This window comes from Microcaecilia unicolor, chromosome 1 (assembly GCF_901765095.1).
Source record: "Microcaecilia unicolor chromosome 1, aMicUni1.1, whole genome shotgun sequence".
In the NCBI taxonomy this organism is placed as follows: domain Eukaryota; kingdom Metazoa; phylum Chordata; class Amphibia; order Gymnophiona; family Siphonopidae; genus Microcaecilia; species Microcaecilia unicolor.
Window position 1 is genome coordinate 760,169,127 of NC_044031.1, and position 21,220 is coordinate 760,190,346.

At 49.2% G+C, this 21,220-nt stretch overlaps 1 protein-coding gene across 1 annotated transcript in view; it reads right to left on the reverse strand.

The window, feature by feature from the left end:
* The window catches only part of PCSK6 (proprotein convertase subtilisin/kexin type 6), a gene marked incomplete in the record, with an annotated part of 362,327 nt that overhangs the window by 293,986 nt on the left and 47,121 nt on the right, over positions 1 to 21,220 (reverse strand). Inside the window, 1 exon segment of the mRNA XM_030189752.1 lies at positions 18,961 to 19,065. Within this exon segment, the coding sequence (XP_030045612.1) occupies positions 18,961 to 19,065 (105 nt within the window).

Consider the following 21,220-nt stretch of genomic DNA (forward strand, 5'->3'; position numbering starts at 1 on the left):
CCCTCCGCTAACCCTCCTGTTCCCTCCCTCCCCATGGAAAACTCAATCATCCTAAAGAAGGGATTGACCCGCCTTCAGTTTCAATATAGTGTTTACAGCACATTAAGTACACAACTCTTACCCTTAGCTGATAAGGTATCTATATATTTTCCCCAGATCTTCAAGAACTGAGTTTTTCGTTTTGGGGATTCTCTGGCTTCTCTTGCCTCCCACATCAGCAGCTGGTGCACCATGTTCCGCCAGTGCCAAAATTCTGGCACTGCCTCTGAAGTCCATTTTTGCAATATACATTTCTTTGCTAGCAGACACCCCTTACGAAAAAGTAATGTTTCCTCTGAACGACCCATATATATCCAATTCTTGGTATGCATTTAAACATATACACAATTGCAAGAACTGAGCTAACATGTATCAGCAGTGTGTAACCATATTGCATGAATACGCTGGAAACACATGAGCCAAGGAAAATAATTTTGAGATCAAGGAACATTGCTTTAACTGGCAATAGTTACGACTATGGATAGGTAACCTGGGGCAGATTACAGCAGCCATGATGTTGCCCCGTTGCACCCGAGGGACTTGCAATCTTATTGGTATTCAGGAAATCAGAACTACAATTTTACTCCACTCAAGCAAAAAAAAGTGAACCCAGGGCTAGTAACAAGCTGGCCTCAGTGACCCGAACTCCTCTGATAACCTTTGGACATATTCCGGTTAACATTCCATTTGTTGCAAATAATCTCATGGATGTCAACCAAGAAAATCTAAGTACAGTTTAACAAGGAAGTATAAGCAGTCATGTCACAGACTGCCACGAGAAACATAGTAAGAGGTTCTTTCATCAACTACCCAACACAAACAATCCCCACCAGCTTTTGCTTGTTTAATGATTTTTGTTGTGAATCATGAGGCCAACATGAGGCCCAGTTGAAACCTCAAACTCATATAGGAAGCGGTAATTTGTGCCGATTGCCAAAAATTTCACAGGCAGGAATAATTATGATGTAGAATGTTATGGCAACCACAAAAACAGCCACACTGAAAAACACAGTGGAATTCGTACATTGGAACAAACAACGGATATTAAGAACAGCAAACAGATGAGGAAAGATGGTAGTTGTGTAATGAATCTAAAAAAACAAATTAATTGTGAATGATCACACACTTATCAGATTTTTAACACTGATATATGATTTTAATATCGATATATACGTATCATCTCAAATCTGTTAATAGTACTGTTCCTCATTTTTTTTTTTTTTTTTTTTTAGTTACATTTGTACCCCGCGCTTTCCCACTCATGGCAGGCTCAATGCGGCTTACATATACAGGTACTTATTTGTACCTGGGGCAATGGAGGGTTAAGTGACTTGCTCAGAGTCACAAGGAGCTGCCTGTGCCTGAAGTGGGAATCGAACTCAGTTCCTCAGGACCAAAGTCCACCACCCTAACCACTAGGCCACTCCTCCACTGTTGCTACTATTTGAGATTCTACATGGAATGTTGCTATTCCACTAGCAACATTCCATGTAGAAGTCGGCCCCTGCAGATCACCAATGTGGCCGCGCAGGCTTCTGCTTCTGTGAGTCTGACATCCTGCACGTACGTGCAGGACGTCAGACTCACAGAAACAGAAGCCTGCGCAGCCTTCTACATGGAATGTTGCTAGTGGAATAGCAACATTCCATGTAGAATCTCCAATAGTAGCAACATTCCATGTAGAATCTCCAATAGTATCTATTTTTTTTTTTTTTGTTCCATTTGTACCCTGCGCTTTCCCACTCATGGCAGGCTCAATGCGGCTTACATGGGGCAATGGAGGGTTAAGTGACTTGCCCAGAGTCACAAGGAGCTGCCTGTGCCTGAAGTGGGAATCGAACTCAGTTCCTCAGTTCCCCAGGACCAAAGTCCACCACCCTAACCACTAGGCCACTCCTCCACTTTTGGGTCTGCAGAAATGAAATATGTCCTATAATTCTTAAGACATCACTCTTTTAGTGGATTTTTAAAAAAGTGGTGCTATTTTTCCACTTGATTAGATTGGATTTAAATACCCGTCTGCTATTATAGTATTTCTTGTTTTTTTTTTTGTTTCTTTATGGGGTATTTTTTTTTTAATCTAGCAGATCTATTTTGACCTCTTGGGAGATATTCTGATTTTGGACATAATCTCCCTTGAAGATCATTGATTATTCCCTCTGTGGATTATTACTTCAAATGAATTTAGGCGCGTGATATAATATGGAACATTTTTCATGTATGTGAATATGCATGTTTTATATGTGTCCATGAGTTTTTATAATTGCACTTTGAGAGACATTGATTTAATGGTCAAATCATTTTTACTATGAGATGGAAAGTAACATTTAGTCCAATAGTAACATAGTAAACGACGGCAGATAATGACTTCTTTTCAGCCCTACGACCAATATGACCAACATAGCTTTTTCTATTTTACAAGAATTGAAACACAACCTCTCTCAGCCTTATCCCTCACCATTAGCCTACAATATCACTCTAAACATTGATATACTATACTTACAACTTAGGCTTATTAGATTGTAAGCTCTTTGAGCAGGGACTGTCTTTCTTCTATGTTTGTGCAGCGCTGCGTACGCCTTGTAGCGCGATAGAAATGCTAAATAGTAGTAGAATTAGTAGTAGTAGGCTTCAAGCTCTGGGCATCAATCTTTAGCTCCCAAACACCCTGGAAGCATCAGAGGCTGAGGAACTCTGGAATCCACATCTGGGTACAGAGAGGGTAATGCCAAACCCAATAAGAGAGGGATCTCTGGATCCCTCCAAGCCCCAAGAAGTCCCTTTTCCTTTACAAACAGGTCTTGTTGGCAAGAACTTTAGGTCCCCTTCCCTTGATTCCTAACTTCTTGGGATCATCCAATAGAATCTCTGTAGCGTCCAACTGGATCATCTGACCTAGAATCTTCCTTAAATAGACCTGATCTTAACTCAGTATTCCCATATCTTAGGATAGGCTCAAACTTATGGCTTAGAGCCATGTCTGAACCAACATACTTCACATTCCTGTGGCACATATCCTACCTAGAATGTCAGGTCTAGCACTAAGCTAGAGAACAAGGAAAAATTAATTCTTACCTGATAATTTTATTTCCATTATTCCCAACAGATCAATCCAGAGACTTGTGGGTTGTGTCCCTCTACCAGCAGGTGGAGATAGAGAGAACCTCCGAGGTTTGCTATATGTAGACCTGTGCAGCCAAGTAAACCTAAGTATGGACGATACCAAAGCAGTGGAATGGAAACAATAGAAAACTCTCCTGACATTATCAGACCAAGTGACTAACATACTTCCACAACTTCCAAATTTATTTGTTTTTATTATTTAATCAAACGAAGGAACATTCAGAACAACGAAATCCTAAAAAACTAACCAACCGAAACAAAACCGCAGACAGTAAAGCCGGGGGGGGGGGGGGGGGGGGGGCTCTGGATTGATCTGTTGGGACTAATTGAAAGAAAATTATCAGGTAAGAATTAATGTTTCCTTCCATAGCGTCCCACAGATCAATCCAGAGACTTGTGGGATGTACCCAAGCAGTCCTCAAGTAGGGCAGGACACCCCCAACCCAGCAGAAATCACAGACTAGCCAAACACCACATCCTGCAGAGCTGCCACATCCACCCAATAAGGACGAATGAACGTATGGACCAAAGCCCATGTAGCGGCTCTGCAGATATCTTCCAGAGAAACCAAACGGGACTCTGTATAGGAGAAAGCCTGAGCTCACGTAGAATGAGCACGAATTTGTGCAGGGGCTTGCTTGCCCAATGCCACGTAGGCCAAAGTGATGGCCTCCTGCACCCAACAGGCTATGGTGGCCATGGAAGCCATATGACCCTTCTTACTACCTCCAAAAAGGACGAAGACATAGTCAGAAACACGAAATTCATTCGCCACCTCCAAATACCTAATAAGAGCCCGTCTCATGTCGAGATAGCAAAGAGCCCATAATTGCTCGGGGTAATCTTCCCAGCAAAAAGTCGGCAAATGCAGAGACTGCCCCAAATGGAAACAAGAAACCACCTTGGGCAAAAACGAAGGAACTGTCCTAATCGATACCCCCGCCTCCGTAAAACGCATGAAGGAGTCTCTGTAAGAAAGAGCCTGCAACTCTGAAATTCTCCGAGCCAAAGCAATGGCTACTAGGAAAATCGCCTTCAAGGTAAGATCCTTAACCGTAATCCCCGATAAGGGTTCGAAGGGAGGACGCTGAAGCGCTTTGAGAACTAGATTAAGGTTCCAGGATGGTAGAACTGGCACGTGCGGAGAACGCAACCGATTTACCCCCCCCCCCCCCCTCAAAAAACAAACCACATCCGGGTGGGAGGCGATCAACGCCCCCTGAAGCCGGCGTCTAAAGCATGCCAGAGCTGCCACCTGCACCTTAAGAGAACTCAATGAGAGTGATTTCTGTACACCCTCCTGAAGAAACGTGAAGATAACCAATATCAAAGCCGAAGCCGCTGACAATCCCAAACTCGCACACCATGAATCGAAGGTACGCAACACCCTAGAATAAGAAATCGAGATGGATCTTTTCCGAGCCTGAAGCATCGTAGCGATAACTGCATCCGGATACCCTTTCCTTCTCAACTTCGCCCTTTCAAGGGCCAGGCCATAAGACCAAAGGGGGAGGGATCCTCCATCATGACTGGTCCCTGCAGCAAGAGACCGTCCTGCGCCTGGAGCCGGAGAGGACGATCGAACGGGAGCCTGACCATATCCAGGGACGCCTGGGCCAATCCGGGGCCACCAGGATCACTCGACCGGGATGACTGGCAATGCGAGTCAGTAACCTGCCCACCCATAGGCCACGGGGAAAAGGCATAGAGCAGGCCCCTGGACCAAGGTTGTAGAAGAGCATCGATGTCGTTCAAGACCAGCTCTCTTCCCCTGATGAAGAAACAGGGAACCTTCGCATTGAATGTGGTGGCCATTAAGTCCATCACCGGCATCTCCCAACGGGAGCTGATTGAAGGCCAGAGGGGAGTGTGTCCACTCCCCCCGGCTCCAACTGGTGGCGACTGAGAAAGTCCACTTGCACATTCTGTGACCCCACTATATGAGCTGCCGTCAAGAGAGAGACACAAGTCTCTGCTCAATGGCAGATCAGGACCGCCTCGCGCGCTAGTGGTGCACTCCTGGTTCCCCTCTGATGGTTCATGTAGGTGACCGCCATCGCATTGTCCAAGAGAACTCGAACTGGGCAACCGCGGAGAAGAGACAGAAACTCCCAAAGGGCCAGACGAATCGCCACAACTCCAAGTGGTTGATAGACCAAGATGCTTCCGTCGAGGTACAAATGCCCTGGCCATCTGTTGGAGGCAATGAGCCCGACCCCCCAACCAGACAGCGACCCATCCGTGGTCACGATCTTCCATTCTGGGGTTTGCAGAGGAATGCCCGACCCCAGATTCTTTTGAATGAACCACCAATGCATGATTATGTGCAGATGGGTCGAACATGGCACCCAAACCTCGTAATCCTCCGAGAGAGGAGACCAACAGCTCAGAAGGTGCCACTGAAGGGCACATGTGAGCTCTGGCCCACTTTATGACATCCAAGGTGGAGGCCATGGAACCCAGAACTTGTACATAGTCCCAAGCCCGCAGGTTCGGAGTTTGGAACAGAGCTCGAAACTTTCCCTGCAACCGCTGTGCTCCAGCTGAAGGAAGAGAAACTATCCCTGTTCAGGTATCGAAGCACACTCCCAAGTATTCCAGCATCTGGGAGGGCGTAAGGCTGCAGTTTGGGAAACTGATCACCCAACCAAGCAATTAAAACAACCCGACCACTCTGTCGGTTGCCCGTCGACTCTCCTTGAAAGAAGACGCCTGCACAAGCCAGTCGTCTAGATAAGGATGGACTTGAATCCCTTCCTTTCTGAGATAGGCCGCCACTACGACAAGGACCTTGGAAAAAGTCCGAGGTGCTGTTGCTAGGCCGAAGGGCATCGCTTTGAATTGAAAATGACGACCGAGTAGTGGAAAGCGAAGAAAACACCTGTGGGAAGGCCAAATTGGAATGTGTAAATAGGCTTCTTTCAGATCGAGAGACGTCAAATCTCCCCTGGCTGTACCACTGTGATCACCGAACGGAGGGTTTCCATGCGGAAATGCCGAACCCGTAAGGACCTGTTGACGCACTTGAGATCAAAGACAGGTCGCCAAGAACCACCCTTTTTTGGCACCACAAAATAAATGGAGTATCGACTGCACCCTCTTTTTACTGGGGGTACAGGCTAGGCGGCTCCCAGTCACTGTAAGTTGAGGAGGGTGTGACGAACTGCCCGCACCTGGCGGGAGATTTGCAAGGAGATTCCAGAAACGAGTCTACTATCGGACAAGCCAATTCCAACTTGTAGCCATCTCCGATAACCTCCAAGACCCCATCCCTACTACTACAAATCATTTCTACAGCGCTACCAGTCATACGCAGCGCTTCACAATTGAACATGAAGAAAAGACAGTCCCTGCCCAAAAGAGCTTACAATCTAAATCAGGATGTTACCCTGGTCCACTCCACCAGGAATAGGGACAGCCTGCCCCCAATAACCGGATGGAGATGGACCAGGGCCCCATCATTGGGCAGACCTGGCTGCGGGCTGGTTTCTGTTACCGGAAAGAAAGGCCTGCCTGTTACCTCGAAAGGGCTGAGGTCTCTGAGAAGACCTTGCTCTCTGAAAAGAGGCCCCGTGACCTGGACGGTAACGATGTGTATCCCTAAACTTAGGTCTAGGTCCCGCCGAACCTGTCCTCCAAGAGGCGCTGGCCCTTAGAGTCACCGAGGTCCTGCACAATCTGTTCTAGGTCTGTCCCAAACAAAAGCTTTCCCCTAAAAGGAAGCCTTGCCAGCCGTGACTTAGAGGCCACGTCTGCAGCCCAATGTCACAACCACAGCTAGTGACGTGCGGTGACCGCTAGGGAAACCTCCATCGCTGAAGCCCTCAAAAGATCATAAAGAAGATCCGCACGGAAGGCTAAGCCGGACTTTAAGGCCGGCAAAACAGCCACAAGGTCCTCCGGAGAGGCGGCTTTCTGTACCCACGATAAGCATGCCCGCGCCGCATAGGAGCCACAAACTGAAGCTTGCAGGGCAAGGGCCGCTACTTCAAAGAACAGCGTCAAGCAAGTCTCCAACTTACGATCCTGAGGGTCCTTGAGCGCCCCCCTCCACAGGGAGAGTGGTTTTCTTAGTGATCGCTGAGATTAAGGAATCCACCGTAGGAACCTTCAGCTAGTCTAAGTCAGGAGCAGGTAGTGCGTAAAGACGCAACATAGTTCTAAGCAACCTTAAGCCCACTGTCCAGCGTATCCCACTGCGCCGAAATAAGGATCTTCATAGCCTCATGCACATGAAAGGAACGAGGTGGGCATTTGGTGCCAGACATAATGGAAGGCACCGGACCCGTTCCCCCTGACGATACAGAGGGTGAAATGGCCAAAACCTCAAAAGCCTGAACAATCAGGGAGGGAAGCTCTTCCCTGCGAAAAAGGCGGGCAGCCGTTGGGTCATCCCCCTCCTCAGAAGGCAGGGTGTCCTCATCTGCCAAATCCAATGATTCTGAGGGAGAGCCCGGAGACAAAACCGGGCCATGTGTGTCAGATAGCTCCTCGGGATCCAAAATCTCCACCCAAGGACATTTCTGGCAGGAAAGACTGAGAGGCTGCAGCAACCGAAGTTTGCTGAGGAAGAGACGGGGCTGCCTGAAGAGAAGCTCCTGACTTCTTCAGAAGAAAGGCATTGTGCATTAATAAAACAAAATCCAGGGGAAAAGGAACTGAAAAAGACTTCCCTGCTCCCTCTAAATTGCTTTCCTCCATCGGAGCCTGTGCCACAGAAGCGTGCTATGCCTCCTGTCTGACAACCGCAACGTGCGGAGCTGGTCGCGCCCGAGAGGAAAAAATGCAACCGCCGACACGCGCTGAACTGCCCCGAGGAAACCGCCAAAACTATCCCCTGCGCTTCCGACTCACTGGATGCCTGAGGGGAACCCCCGTCGAGCTGAATACCCGTTGTGGGCTGACAGCGGCACGACTCACACTCCCCCAACGCTGCTCTCCGGCCCCCATAACAGGAGCAGCGCTTAGCCGCCTCAGAAGGCACTGACATGCTTCACAAACGCCTGCCCCTCAAACAGACTCGGCACTCTGTCTAGCTCCTCTGTATGACTAAACAAAAACAAAGTCTCTTAAAGAGACGCTTACCTTTTTTTTTTTTTTTTCACTCAGGAGAGAAAGGCAACACCCGATCAGGCCCACAACCCCGGACGGACGACGGAGGAAAGGTAGCGGGAGACCGGGAGGGACCTGGCACCACCAGCTGTACATCAGAAGCTACAAACAGCCACTCAACCCCTGACTGTGCTAAACTAGGCCCAAAGGACACCAGTAACCAGATCACTACTATTACTACTTAACATTTCTAAAGCGCTACTAGGGTTACGCAGCGCTGTACAATTTACATAGAGGGACAGTCCCTGCTCAAAGAGCTTACAATCTAGAAGACAAGTGAACGGTCAAATTGGGGCAGTCTGGATTTACTAAACGGTAAGAGTTAGGGTTAGATCAAACCAGAGCTGCACAGAGATGTCCCTCCACCTGCTAGATAGAAAGAACACAGCGGTTTACTTGGCTGAACAGGTCAACATATAGCAAACCTCGGAAGTTCTCTCTATCGCCACCTGCTGGTAGAGGGACACAACCCATAAGTCTCTGGATTGATCTGTGGGACGCTATGGAAGGGATGCCTTTAAAGTCCAGCAGCAATCTCAAGGTGAGCAATGCAAATCCGGTAAAGAGGAACAGGTTAAAAGCTATTAGGCCCCAGACACTCAGGCTTACATCCTATCAGGCTCATCCAAGGTGTTAAAATGTTTGATATCATGGTGGCGAAACTTTGGCCACAGTCGGTGTGACTGACTTTGCACGTTTCTTGCACCCTTATCACCCACCCAAAAGCTATGTGTTTACTTTATGTTTTTGGAACTGATCAAATTATAATTAGAACATCCTGTACAATTTTCAGTTTTAAGCCAATGAAGAAAGGTAAAATTATGTATCATACCTGATAATTTTCTTTCCATTAATCATAGCTGATCAATCCATAGACTGGTGGGTTGTGTCCATCTACCAGCAGGTGGAGACAGAGAGCAAACTTTGCCTCCCTATATGTGGTCATGTGCTGCTGGAAACTCCTCAGTATGTCGATATCAAAGCTCCATCCGCAGGACTCAGCACTTAGAGAATTACACCCACAAAGGGACACTCTGCCCAGCTCACCACCGCCGAAACGGGGGAGGGGAATTAACCCAGCTCATCCCCACACAAGTGGGGGAGGGGAATCCGTCCAGCTCATCCCCGCGGAGCGGGGGAGGGACACCACCCCACCGATGCGGGGGGATCTGGCTTATCCTGCAACCGCAACCGCGGGAGGAGCTGACTGACCCTAACACCGCCGAAGCGGGAGGGGTACAAAGCTGCCCTACAGCCGCACGAAGCGGGAGGGAGTGCCGGCAGAATTTAAGTCTCAATCCAGCCCCGTAAAACGGAGGGGAGAGGAATGCAGCAGCTCACTGTAACACAAACTCGTCTCAACTCTTGAAGAATCCAAGTGAAAAAACTTGAACACGAAGTCCTCCTGAAGTAACTGAAGACTAAACTTGAACCTAAAATTCAACCAGAATATAAACAGTACAGATATCTGGGAGGGGCTATGGATTGATCAGCTATGATTAATGGAAAGAAAATTATCAGGTATGATACATAATTTTACCTTCCATATCATCATGCTGATCAATCCATAGACTGGTGGGATGTACCGAAGCAGTACTCACCCAGGGCGGGACATTGAAATCCCTGAACTCAACACTGAAGCTCCAAACCGGGCCTCCGCCCGAGCAGCCACAGTCAAGCGGTAATGTCTGGAGAAGGTATGAGCCGACGCCCAAGTTGCCGCCTTGCAAATCTCTTCCAAGGAGACGGACCCGGCCTCTGCCATCGAGGCCGCCTGAGCTCTAGTGGAGTGGGCCTTCAACTGAATAGGCGGCACCTTCCCCGCGGCCACATAAGCCGCTGCAATGGCTTCCTTGACCCATCTTGCCACTGTAGGCTTAGCAGCCTGCATACCCTTACGAGGACCTGCAAACAGGACAAACAGATGATCCGACTTCCGGAAATCATTGGTCACTTCCAAGTATCTGATGATGACCCGTCTCACATCCAGATATTTGAGAGCAGAATACTCTTCTGGGTAGTCCTCCCTATGAAAGGAAGGGAGACAGAGCTGCTGACTCACATGGAAGCGAGAAACAATCTTGGGTAGGAAGGAAGGCACTGTGCGAATAGTCACTCCTGCCTCAGTGAACTGCAGAAAAAAGCTCTCGACAAGAGAGTGCATGGAGCTCGGAAACTCTTCTGGCTGAAGTGATAGCCACCAAAAAGACTGCTTTCAACGTCAGGTCTTTCAGAGATGCCCTCGACAAGGGTTCAAAAGGCGGCTTTGTAAGGCTCTTAGCACCAGGTTGAGATTCCACACAGGCACCACTGAGTGCAGAGGAGGGCGCAGGTGATTAACTCCCTTTAGGAAAAGCACCACATCTGGCTGCAAAGCCAGGGAAGCACCCTTCAGGCGGCCCCTGAAGCAAGCCAGGGCCGCTACCTGGACTTTCAGGGAACTGAGCGACAGGCCTTTCTCCAGACCTTCTTGCAGGAACGCCAGCACTGAAGAAATTGGAGCAGTAAATGGAGAAAGTGAACCTGCTTCACACCACGCTGCAAAGGTACGCCAAACCCTGGCGTAAGCAGTAGAAGTAGAGCGCTTCCTCGCTCTCAGCAGAGTGGCGATGACCTTGTCTGAGAAGCCCTTCTTCCTCAGACTCTGCCGCTCAATAGCCAGGCCGTAAGACCAAAGGGGGAGGGATCCTCCATCACCACGGGACCCTGATGTAACAGGCCCTGCTCCACTGGCAGTCGCAGAGGTTCGTCCACTGAGAGCCTGATCAAGTCCGCATACCAGGGACGTCTGGGCCAATCCGGACCCACCAGGATTATCCGGCCCGGATGCTTTGCCACCCGGTCTAGCACCCTGCCCAACATGGGCCAGGGCGGGAACACATAGAGAAGCTCTTGTGTCGGCCACTGTTGGAGAAGAGCATCTACTCCCAGGGATCGAGGGTCCCGTCCTCTGCTGAAAAAGCGCGGCACTTGGCAATTGGCCGATGACGCCATCAGATCTAGGCTCGGCTGGCCCCAGCGCTTCGTGATGTCCAAGAACGCCTGAACAGATAGCTGCCACTCTCCGGGCTCCAAGGTATGGCGACTGAGAAAGTCCGCCTTGACATTCATGACTCCGGCAATGTGGGCCGCTGACAGCTGTTCCAGGTTCGCTTCCGCCCACTGGCATAGATTCGTGGCCTCCTTGGCTAGAGGGGCGCTCTTGGTACCTCCCTGGCAGTTGACATAGGCCACAGCCGTGGCATTGTCCGACAGGACCCGTACAGGCTTCAACGCCAGTACCGGGATGAACTCCAAAAGCGCCAACCGAATGGCTCTGAGTTCCAGGAGGTTGATAGACCACTTTACCTCTGCAGGAGACCAGAGCCCCTGCGCTGTCCTTCCCAAGCAGTGGGCTCCCCAGCCCGACAAAGAGGCGTCCGTCGTGACGACAATCAACTCCGGGGTCACCAGAGGCATTCCTGCAGACAACTTGTCTGTCTGCGTCCACCAGCTCAGCGCCTTGCGCACTGCTGGGTCCAAGGGAAGGCGCACAGCATAATCCTCCGACATCGGAGTCCAGCGCTGCAGCAGAGAGTGTTGTAGTGGTCTCATATGAGCCCTGGCCCAGGGCACTACTTCCATCGTGGCCGTCATAGAGCCCAACAGCTGCACATAGTCCCAAGCCCGAAGAGGAGAGGCTACTAGGAACTGGTCCATCTGAGCCTGAAGCTTGACAATCCGATTGTCTGGCAGGAACACTCTGCCCACTTGGGTGTCGAATCGAACTCCCAGATACTCCAGGGACTGAGTTGGGCGCAGCTGGCTTTCCTCCCAGTTGATGATCCACCCCAGGGAGCTCAAAAGAGCAACCACCCGGTTCACAGCTTTGCCACACTCTGCATAAGAGGGGGCTCGGATCAACCAGTCGTCCAGATAATGATGGACTTGTACTCCTTCCTTTCTCAGGAAGGCCGCGATGACCACCATTACTTTGGAGAAGGTCCGCGGAGCAGTAGCCAACCCGAACGGGAGGGCTCTGAACTGGAATTGTCGGCCCAGTACTGCAAAACGCAGAAAGCGTTGATGAGGAGGCCAGATGGGAATATGCAAGTACGCTTCCTTGATGTCCAAGGATGCCAGGAACTCTCCTGCCTGCACTGCCGCTATAACAGAGCGGAGGGTCTCCATGCGAAAGAGCCTGATTGACCCCTTGAGGTCGAGGATAGGCTGTACAGAACCTCCTTTCTTTGGTACCACAAAGTAAATGGAGTAACGTCCCTTGCCAAGCTGATTTTCTGGCACCGGAACGACCGCACCCAGGCGGATCAGATTGTCCAAGGTCTGCTGCACTGCCACAGCTTTGACCGGAGACTTGCAGGGAGAGAGTACAAACCCGTCTCTTAAGGGTCGGCAGAACTCTAGCTTGTAGCCGTCTCTGATGACTTCCAGCACTCAAGCGTCTGAAGTTATTGTGATCCACTCGCCCAGAAACGAGGACAGCCGTCCTCCAATCTGCACTGGGGCGTGGACCAAGGCCCCGTCATTGGGTACGAGACCCTAGGGGAGGACCGGAGGGAGCACCTCCGGGATGGCGGTCTCTGCGAAAGGAATGCTGCTTGGGGGAGAATTTCTTCTTGAAGGAAGAGGGGGCAGAGGAGCCCGACCTGCCCGGGCGGTACCGACGGGCTTCCTGAAACCGTCCTCTGGAGGTACCGGGGCGAGCACTAGCCCGAGCCCTGACCTCTGGTAACCTCTTGCCCTTAGACGTGCCGAGATCGGTCACGATTTTGTCCAGCTCGACCCCAAAGAGCAGCTTGCCTTTAAAAGGCAATCTAGCCAGGCGGAATTTAGAGGCGTGGTCAGCAGACCTATGCTTCAGCCAAAGCCACCGCCGCGCAGAGATTGTCTGAGCCATGCCTTTAGCTGAGGCCCTCAAGACATCATACAGCAAGTCTGCCAAATAGGCTAAGCCCGATTCCAGGGCCGGCCAATCAGCCCTCAAGGAATGATCCGAGGGGGAAGCCCGCTGCACCATAGTCAGGCACGCCCTGGCCACATAGGAGCCGCAAACTGAGGCCTGCAAACTTAAAGCAGCCGCCTCAAAGGACAACCTTAAGGCCGCCTCCAATCTTCTGTCTTGGGCGTCCTATAGGGCCGTGCCACCTTCCACCGGCAACGCCGTTTTCTTAGTCACCGCAGTGATTAAAGAAACCACGGTAGGCCACAGATAGGCCTCACGTTCACTTTCAGGCAAAGGATAGAGGCGGGACATAGCCCTAACCACTTTAAGGCTCGCTTCCGGGACATCCCACTGAGCCGAAATTAAGGTGTGCATGGCATCATGCACGTGGAAGGTTCTATGCGGGCGCTTCGTCCCCAGCATAATGGCAGAGCCAACAGGGGCTGAGGGAGAGACATCCTCCGGAGAGGAAATCTTCAAAATGCCCATGGCCTGCATTAACAGGTTGGGCAAATCCTCTGAGCTAAAGAGCCGCGCTGCAGAGGGGTCATCCGCTCCATCCAAGCGGGGATCCATCTCCTCCAAGGAATCCGCAAAGGACCGTTGGGAGAACTCAGATACGCTGCCCTCATCTACATCGGAGGAGACAAAGTCCTCCAAGGCCTGGGAATCAACCCGAGGGCGTTTACCTCCGGGGGCCTCAACCTCTTTACCAGACGAGGGAGCAGGGGCAGCGTTTTGCATAAGGAAGGCCTGATGCAGCAGCAAAACAAACTCGGGGGAGAAACCCAGCATACTGTGCACTTCCGCAGCCTGGGCTACAGCCCTAGACGCACCCTCAACCGGCGCTCACAAGAGCGGGAGAGAGACATGCTGCGCATCCAAGATGGCGTCCGGCGCGACACTCCGCGAAGGAGCCGCGCGGGAAGAACGGCGCTTAACTTTAGCCGCTTTTGTGCCGTCGCCCAAATTAAGGGCGTTCATGGCATCAATGTCTCCCACCTCAAGGGTGGCCCAAGAAGAAGCCGTCCGAGCCGCGTAGCCGGCCAATATGGCGGAGGCGAGCCGCGGGGGATGGGCGTTTATGGCGGGAAAAACCGCCACACCGGAGGAAGGACCGGGACACTCATCGGTCACGAAACTGTCACCCAACAAGGGCGAATCAGACTTTAAGACCCCCGCATCCCCTCTGGAAGCGCACACGCGATCCGGGGAGCGACTCTTTGCGCCCTCGCCCTCCGACGCCATAGGCCACGTGGAGACCAATCGGGGAACCCCCTGCCCGCTATAAAAGGTAAAAATTACCTGCTGTCTGCTCCGAGCTGTAACGACCTGGTGTCCCAGTGAGTAGCTGCAATAAACGTTTAAATAAACGTTGAAATAAACGCCTTTAAGGACGTTCAAAATTTTTTTTTTTTTTTTAAACGGAGCCAGCGGGAGGGGGGAGAAAAGGAGGGACCTGGGCACTTGCTCAAGAAGAGCCCTCAACCCCAGGCACTCAACAAAACCTAAACATTAGGCTTGGAGGCCTAGCCAGAGCTGCTGCTGTGTGTGACCACCACCTGCTGAGATAGAGAACATACTGAGGAGTTTCCGGCAGCACATGACCACATATAGGGAGGCAAAAGGATTGCTCTCTATCTCCACCTGCTGGTAGATGGACACAACCCACCAGTCTATGGATTGATCAGCATGATGATATGGAATTTCCTCTTTACCCCATTAACATATCTAGGGTGGAGGTTGGGGCACAGAGGCTTTTTCCCTTTCTCATATTTTGCACTCCACGGGAATATTATAGTGTATTAAGTACTTTGTAGTCTCTCTCTTATCCTTTTGGTGCTAAATTATCCTATATAATAATTTGTACCTCCAACATTCTACATCTGGATGCCTGGGTTCGTAACATCCATTCCCACTCATTGCCCCGCCCTCGCGTCAAAACGTAATGACGTCAGAGGGCGGAACAATGAGGGGGGGAAGGGAACGCAGGAGGCGAGATGATGTCAGGAGGAGAGAATCGCCAGGCAGCTCTTGGACGGTCCATCCGCTCCTTCCCGCCCTCAGCTCCCTGATCAACAGCCAGCCAGAGAACGCTCAGGTACAAAATCAAGGGGAGGAGGCGGGAGGGAGGGAAGGGGAGGGCAGGGCAGAGGAGAATTGATGGACATGGATGGGATGGGAGGACAGTAGAGGAAAGAATAGCGGGACACGGATGGAAGGGCAGGGAAGAGGAGAATTGCTGGACATGGAGGGGAGGACATTGGAGAGAGAAAAAAAAAAAAAAGCTTACATGACAGCCTTCCTATGGCCCGTTTCATTGTTGAGGAAACTGGCACGGTTCCACTAGTTGATAAATAATTGATACCATACTTATCCAATGGAATTTACAGATACACAAAATTAATATATAGAGAGTTATTAGGGGCAGAGGTGTCATAGTAACATAGTAAATGACGGCAGAAAAAGACCTGCATGGTCCATCCAGTCTGCCCAACAAGACAAACTCATATGTGCTACTTTTTGTGTATACCCTACTTTGATTTGTACCTGTCCTCTTCAGGGCACAGACCGTATAAGTCTGCCCAACACTATCCCCGCCTCCCAACCACCATCCCCGCCTCCCACCACTGGCTCTGGCACAGACCTTATAAGTCTGCCCAGCACTATCCTCACCTCCCACCACCGGCTGGCTCTGCCACCCAATCTCGGCCAAGCTCCTGAGGATCCATTCCTTCTGAACAGGATTCCTTTATGTTTATCCCACTCGTGTTTGAATTCTGTTACCGTTTTCATTTCCACCACCTCCCGCGGGAGGGCATTCCAAGCATCCACTACTCTCTCCGTGAAAAAATACTTCCTGACGTTTTTCTTGAGTCTGCCAGTGTGCAATTTAAAAGCAAAGACCTGAGAATGCTATACTCTCAGAACTTTTGCATACCTGGGTTTGTAAGCCCTAACCCAGCTCTGAACAATACATTCCTCCTGCATCTGGCGTATTTCCTCATCTCATCCCATCCCTTACATGGTGTATCTGCCACCGATATCATCATGCACATCTGGAAAAGGGGCAAAAGTATGCCACTGGACACCACTCAATCTCTCATGTCACCACAGTCAAACAACTGCCCACACTTAAAGAGAGACATTTCCTTATTTTTTGCCTGTAGCAGAGCTCAGTAAATCACAGATGTGCAAGCACAGCAGTGTTCTCATGTTGAAAAACTCCTTTTGAAAAAAAAAAACCCCTCAGTTATTCAAAAACAGAGGAATTAAAAGTTCATAGAATTAGATCATAGAATGGGAATACTTCATCAGTCGAAACAATGCAAGCTCTGTGCACCCAGCTTCTTCAAAGATCACCTGCACTCGTTCAGTCCACAAACATTAATCCCTCACAATGCATACAAAAGCGTTATCCTGGGCACAAACATTTTAATAACATCTGTTAAACTGCACTCACAAAAAAACAAACAGTCAATTTCACCAGAAAAACTCTTAAAAGCAGAAAAGGGGAAAGGGAAATGGGACTTGAGGTTTTTGCAACTACATTCAAAGCGGTTTACATATATTCAGGTACTTATTTTGTACCAGGGGCAATGGAGGGTTAAATGACTTGCCCAGAGTCACAAGGAGCTGCAGTGGGAATCAAACCCAGTTCCCCAGGATTAAAGTCCACTGTGCTAACCACTAGGCTACTCCTCCACTAGCAACATTCCATGTAGAAGCCTGCCCTTGCAGATCAGCGAAACGGCCGCGCAGGCTTCTGTTTCTGTGAGTCTGACATCCCGCATGTAACATAGTAAATGACGGCAGATAAAGACCTGTACGGTCCATCCAATCTGCCCAACAAGGTAAACTCATTTTACATGGTATGTGATACTTTATATGTATACCTGAGTTTGATTTGTCCTTGCCATTCTCAGGGCACAGACCGTAGAAGTCTGCTCAGCACTGTTCCTGTACTAAATGTTCTGAAGATTCTGGAATCCTAAAGAGTTACAAGATTCCGGAATCCCAATTAGTAGCAACATTCCATGTAGAACCCCAAAGAGTAACATAGTAACATAGTAAATGACGGCAGATAAAGACCTGTACGGTCCATCCAGTCTGTCCAACAAGATAAATTTATTTTACATGGTATGTGATACTTTATACCTGAGTTTGATTTGTCTTTGCCTTTCTCGGGTCACAGACCGTAGAAGTCTGCCCAGCACTATTCTTGTACTAAGTTCTGAAGCTAACGTCGAAGCCCCTTAAAATTTACACTCCAGCCCATCCCTATCTTTTCAGTCACAATCAGGGCGTAGACCGTAGAAGTCTGCCCAGCACCGGTTTTGCTTCCCAATTACCAGCGTTGCCACCCCAATCTCTGCTAAGATTCTGTGGATCCATTCCTTCTAAACAGGATTCCTTTGTGTTTCTCCCACACGTTTGAATTCCTCCCACGCACGTTTGAATTCAAAGTTTGAATGGCAGAAACCTTTTCCTGCTACCGATCCCATGGCAAGCAGTGGCTTTCCCCCATGTCTATCGACAGCATTAATCAAGATTCTCATTTATCACTTTTCTTTAAACGACCTTTTCTAGGAATTTTTCCTGGTTGGGGTAACTGGGGATACGAAGACCACGTTCATAGCGCTGAGCAGGAGTGGGTTAGGAACACCCAATCTCCATGGTGCAGTTAACACCTACTGGACAGAGACAGAAGCCACAGGGACGGGACAGGGTCAAACTTTGTCCCCATGTCATTCTCTACAGCCACTCTCCACAGTACAGCAACACCTACAGGCCAGATTTAGAATGCACACGTACCAGGCCCTGAATGGGACCCACAGTCTGTACCAACCAGCTGACTGTTACTGGGCTGGAAGGGAACACATTGCAAATTTGGTTATGAATTAAATTCTGTTCACAGGATAAATCCCTCCTCTCAGTACCCTTCTCCACCACCGCCAACTCCAGGCTCCGCTCATTCTGCCTCGCCTCACCCTATGCTTGGAACAACCTTCCTGAGCCCGTACGCCAAGCCCCCTCCCTGCCCGTCTTCAGGTCTTTGCTTAAAGCCCACCTCTTCAATGCTGCGTTCGGCACCTAACCCTTACCGTTCAGTGAATCCAGACTGCCCCAATTTGACTGCCCCTATCGGACCGACCGTTCACTTGTCTATTAGATTGTAAGCTCTTTGAGCAGGGACTGTCTCTCTTTGTTAAATTGTTCAGCGCTGCATAACCCTAGTAGCGCGCTAGAAATGTTAAGTAGTAGTAGTTGCAAATTAAGCCTTTTGCCACCATTTGCAAGCACATTCTGGAGCTACAGGGCCTAATAAAGAAAAGAAACAACCTGCCTAAACAAATGTATTGGTCTTTCAGTGCTCTCCTGCTTCTTTCATTTGTAATTCAGTTTAAAAACTTTCTATATGCTGCTCTGGATATTTATCTACAGCTACTGGGGCACTGAGAGAGTGTGTGTTTGTGTGTGAGGGGGTGTAATTTCACCATTTTGGCCTTTTTCCATCCAGTTCAAGCATTGCAGTGGAAACCCTTGTGCCAAGGACAACATCAAGCACAGCTCCCAGGGTCCAGTACCCAACGTTGCTACTTAAGTAGCAACCATTCACAATGTTTCTTTCTGAAAAGCAGCAGAAGCACGACCCTTTAGTGTCCAATGTTCCCGTAATAAGCCATATGGGAACAGATTGATGGGAACATTGGACACTAAAGGGTTAACAGATAATACCGTACCTTTGGGTCCATGCTAAGGAACGTGTGGATGCCTCGGCTTCTCAACGCAGACCTTTTGATAGTTTTGCTGTGATAAAAATGGTAATAGCCATCCAGACTGCCAATCTGCAAAGCAAACATGTACAACAATTTAAAACACACTGCGACAGAAAAAAAAATGGAAGATGTAAAACGGGAATATGTCCATTTTAGCAACGTAATGGTAAACATCTCTTGACCTAATCTTACCTGAAAACAGCTGGCATTAAAGAGCTGAAACCGTTTCCATCCAAGACATAAAAAAACAGTATTATTATTATTATTAGCATTTGAGTCATTCCGTGTTAAGTGGACCAGGGGTCCCCACCTCACCATCTCAGATTTTGATGAAATTTGGTACATAGTTTCTTTATGATAAAAAACTAAGCTGTGCAAAATTTTAGCTTCTGGAAGTTGGCCCAAAATGTCATTTTTGCTCAGGCGACAATTTGCAACCCTTTACTTGAGGTCCCCTAGGACCTCCAATTTTTAGTCTTTTGAACTAAAATTTTGCACAGCTTAGTTTTTTTATCATAAAGAAACTATGTACCATATTTCATCAAAATCTGAGATGGTGAGGTGGGGACGACCTTTAAAATTGGTCCACTTGACACGGAATGACTCATTTTGGCCTTTTTCCATCCAGTTCAAGCATTGCACTTAGTCACCTCTCCCCTCTTCAATCGGTTCAAAACTCTGCTGCCCGTCTCGTCTTCCGCCAGGCTCACTTTACTCATACTACCCCTCTCCTCAAGTCGCTTCACTGGCTCCCTATCCGTTTTCACATCCTGTTCAAACTTCTTCTACTAACCTATAAATGTATTCACTCTGCTGCTCCCCAGTATCTCTCCACACTCGTCCTTCCCTACACCCCTTCCCGTGCACTCCGCTCCATGGATAAATCCTTCTTATCTGTTCCCTTCTCCACTACTGCCAACTCCAGACTTCGCGCCTTCTGTCTCGCTGCACCCTACACCTGGAATAAACTTCCTGAGCCCCTACGTCTTGCCCCATCCTTGGCCACCTTTAAATCTAGACTGAAAGCCCACCTCTTTAACATTGCTTTTGACTCGTAACCACCTGCCTCCACCTACCCTCCTCCTTCCTGTACACAATAATTGATTTGATTTGCTTACTTTATTTATTTTTTGTCTATTAGATTGTAAGCTCTTTGAGCAGGGACTGTCTTTCTTCTATGTTTGTGCAGCGCTGCGTATGCCTTGTAGCGCTATAGAAATGCTAAATAGTAGTAGTAGTAGTCATTTGTATAGCGCTACCAGACGCACGCAGCGCTGAACATCTGATACAAAGAGACAGTCCCTGCTCAAAAGAGCTTACAATCTAAATAATACAGACAGACAAGACAATTACGGGTGAGGGAAGTAATGGGTGAGAAGGAAGGAAGGGGCAAGGGGAGGGCAATTGAGTAGTGGCTAGGAGCTAAAAGCAGCAGTGAAAAGGTGGGTTTTCAGCATAGATTTGAAAACAGGTAGAGACGGAGCTAGACGTATAGGTCCAGGAAGTCTATTCCCCCCTTAGCTGCACCCTCCCACTCTACCCCAGTATCTATATGACCAGGTGGTATGGCAACAATCAGATTATACTCTCTGTCTTGAAACATGGGTCACATGCACACAAGTTCCCAATGTCTTGCTGGATGCAACTTTAGCCTCATTTGGACACTAGGCAAAAAAAAAAAAAAAATTGGCTAAACCCACCAGCAACGAAAAATGACTCAGACTAGGACAGCACGATGCTAGAGGTGTTGATTGCCACTAATGTATCTGGATTTAGCTAAAACCTTTTTTTAACTCACTCAGGGGTCGATGATCAAAAACCCCGTGCTGTTCTGAACAGCGCTGTAAAATTTGCGCTGGAACATGCGGGGCAATTTCACCCCTATGATCAAAGGTAATAGAAGGCAAATTTATGCACGATATTAGCTTTGATCATAAAGGTACTTCTGGGGGAGGATTGTGCCTGCAGAATCCTCACGCAGAAGTTGTTTGACAGGTCAAAGCTGTCAAAAAAAAAAAAAAAGCCCAGACATGTTAAACCAGCCTGAACGGGGGGGGGGGGAGGGGGGCTAGAGGGCCTGTGAGCCTCCAGAACTCCCCCCAATACGAAACACAAAGGGGCTGAGGTCTGGTGGACCTCCAGAACCCCCAACGACCCCCATGTCACAAACGGAACCCTCCCCCTTAGCCTCAGACCCCCAGTGACCCCCCACCCCACAAACAGA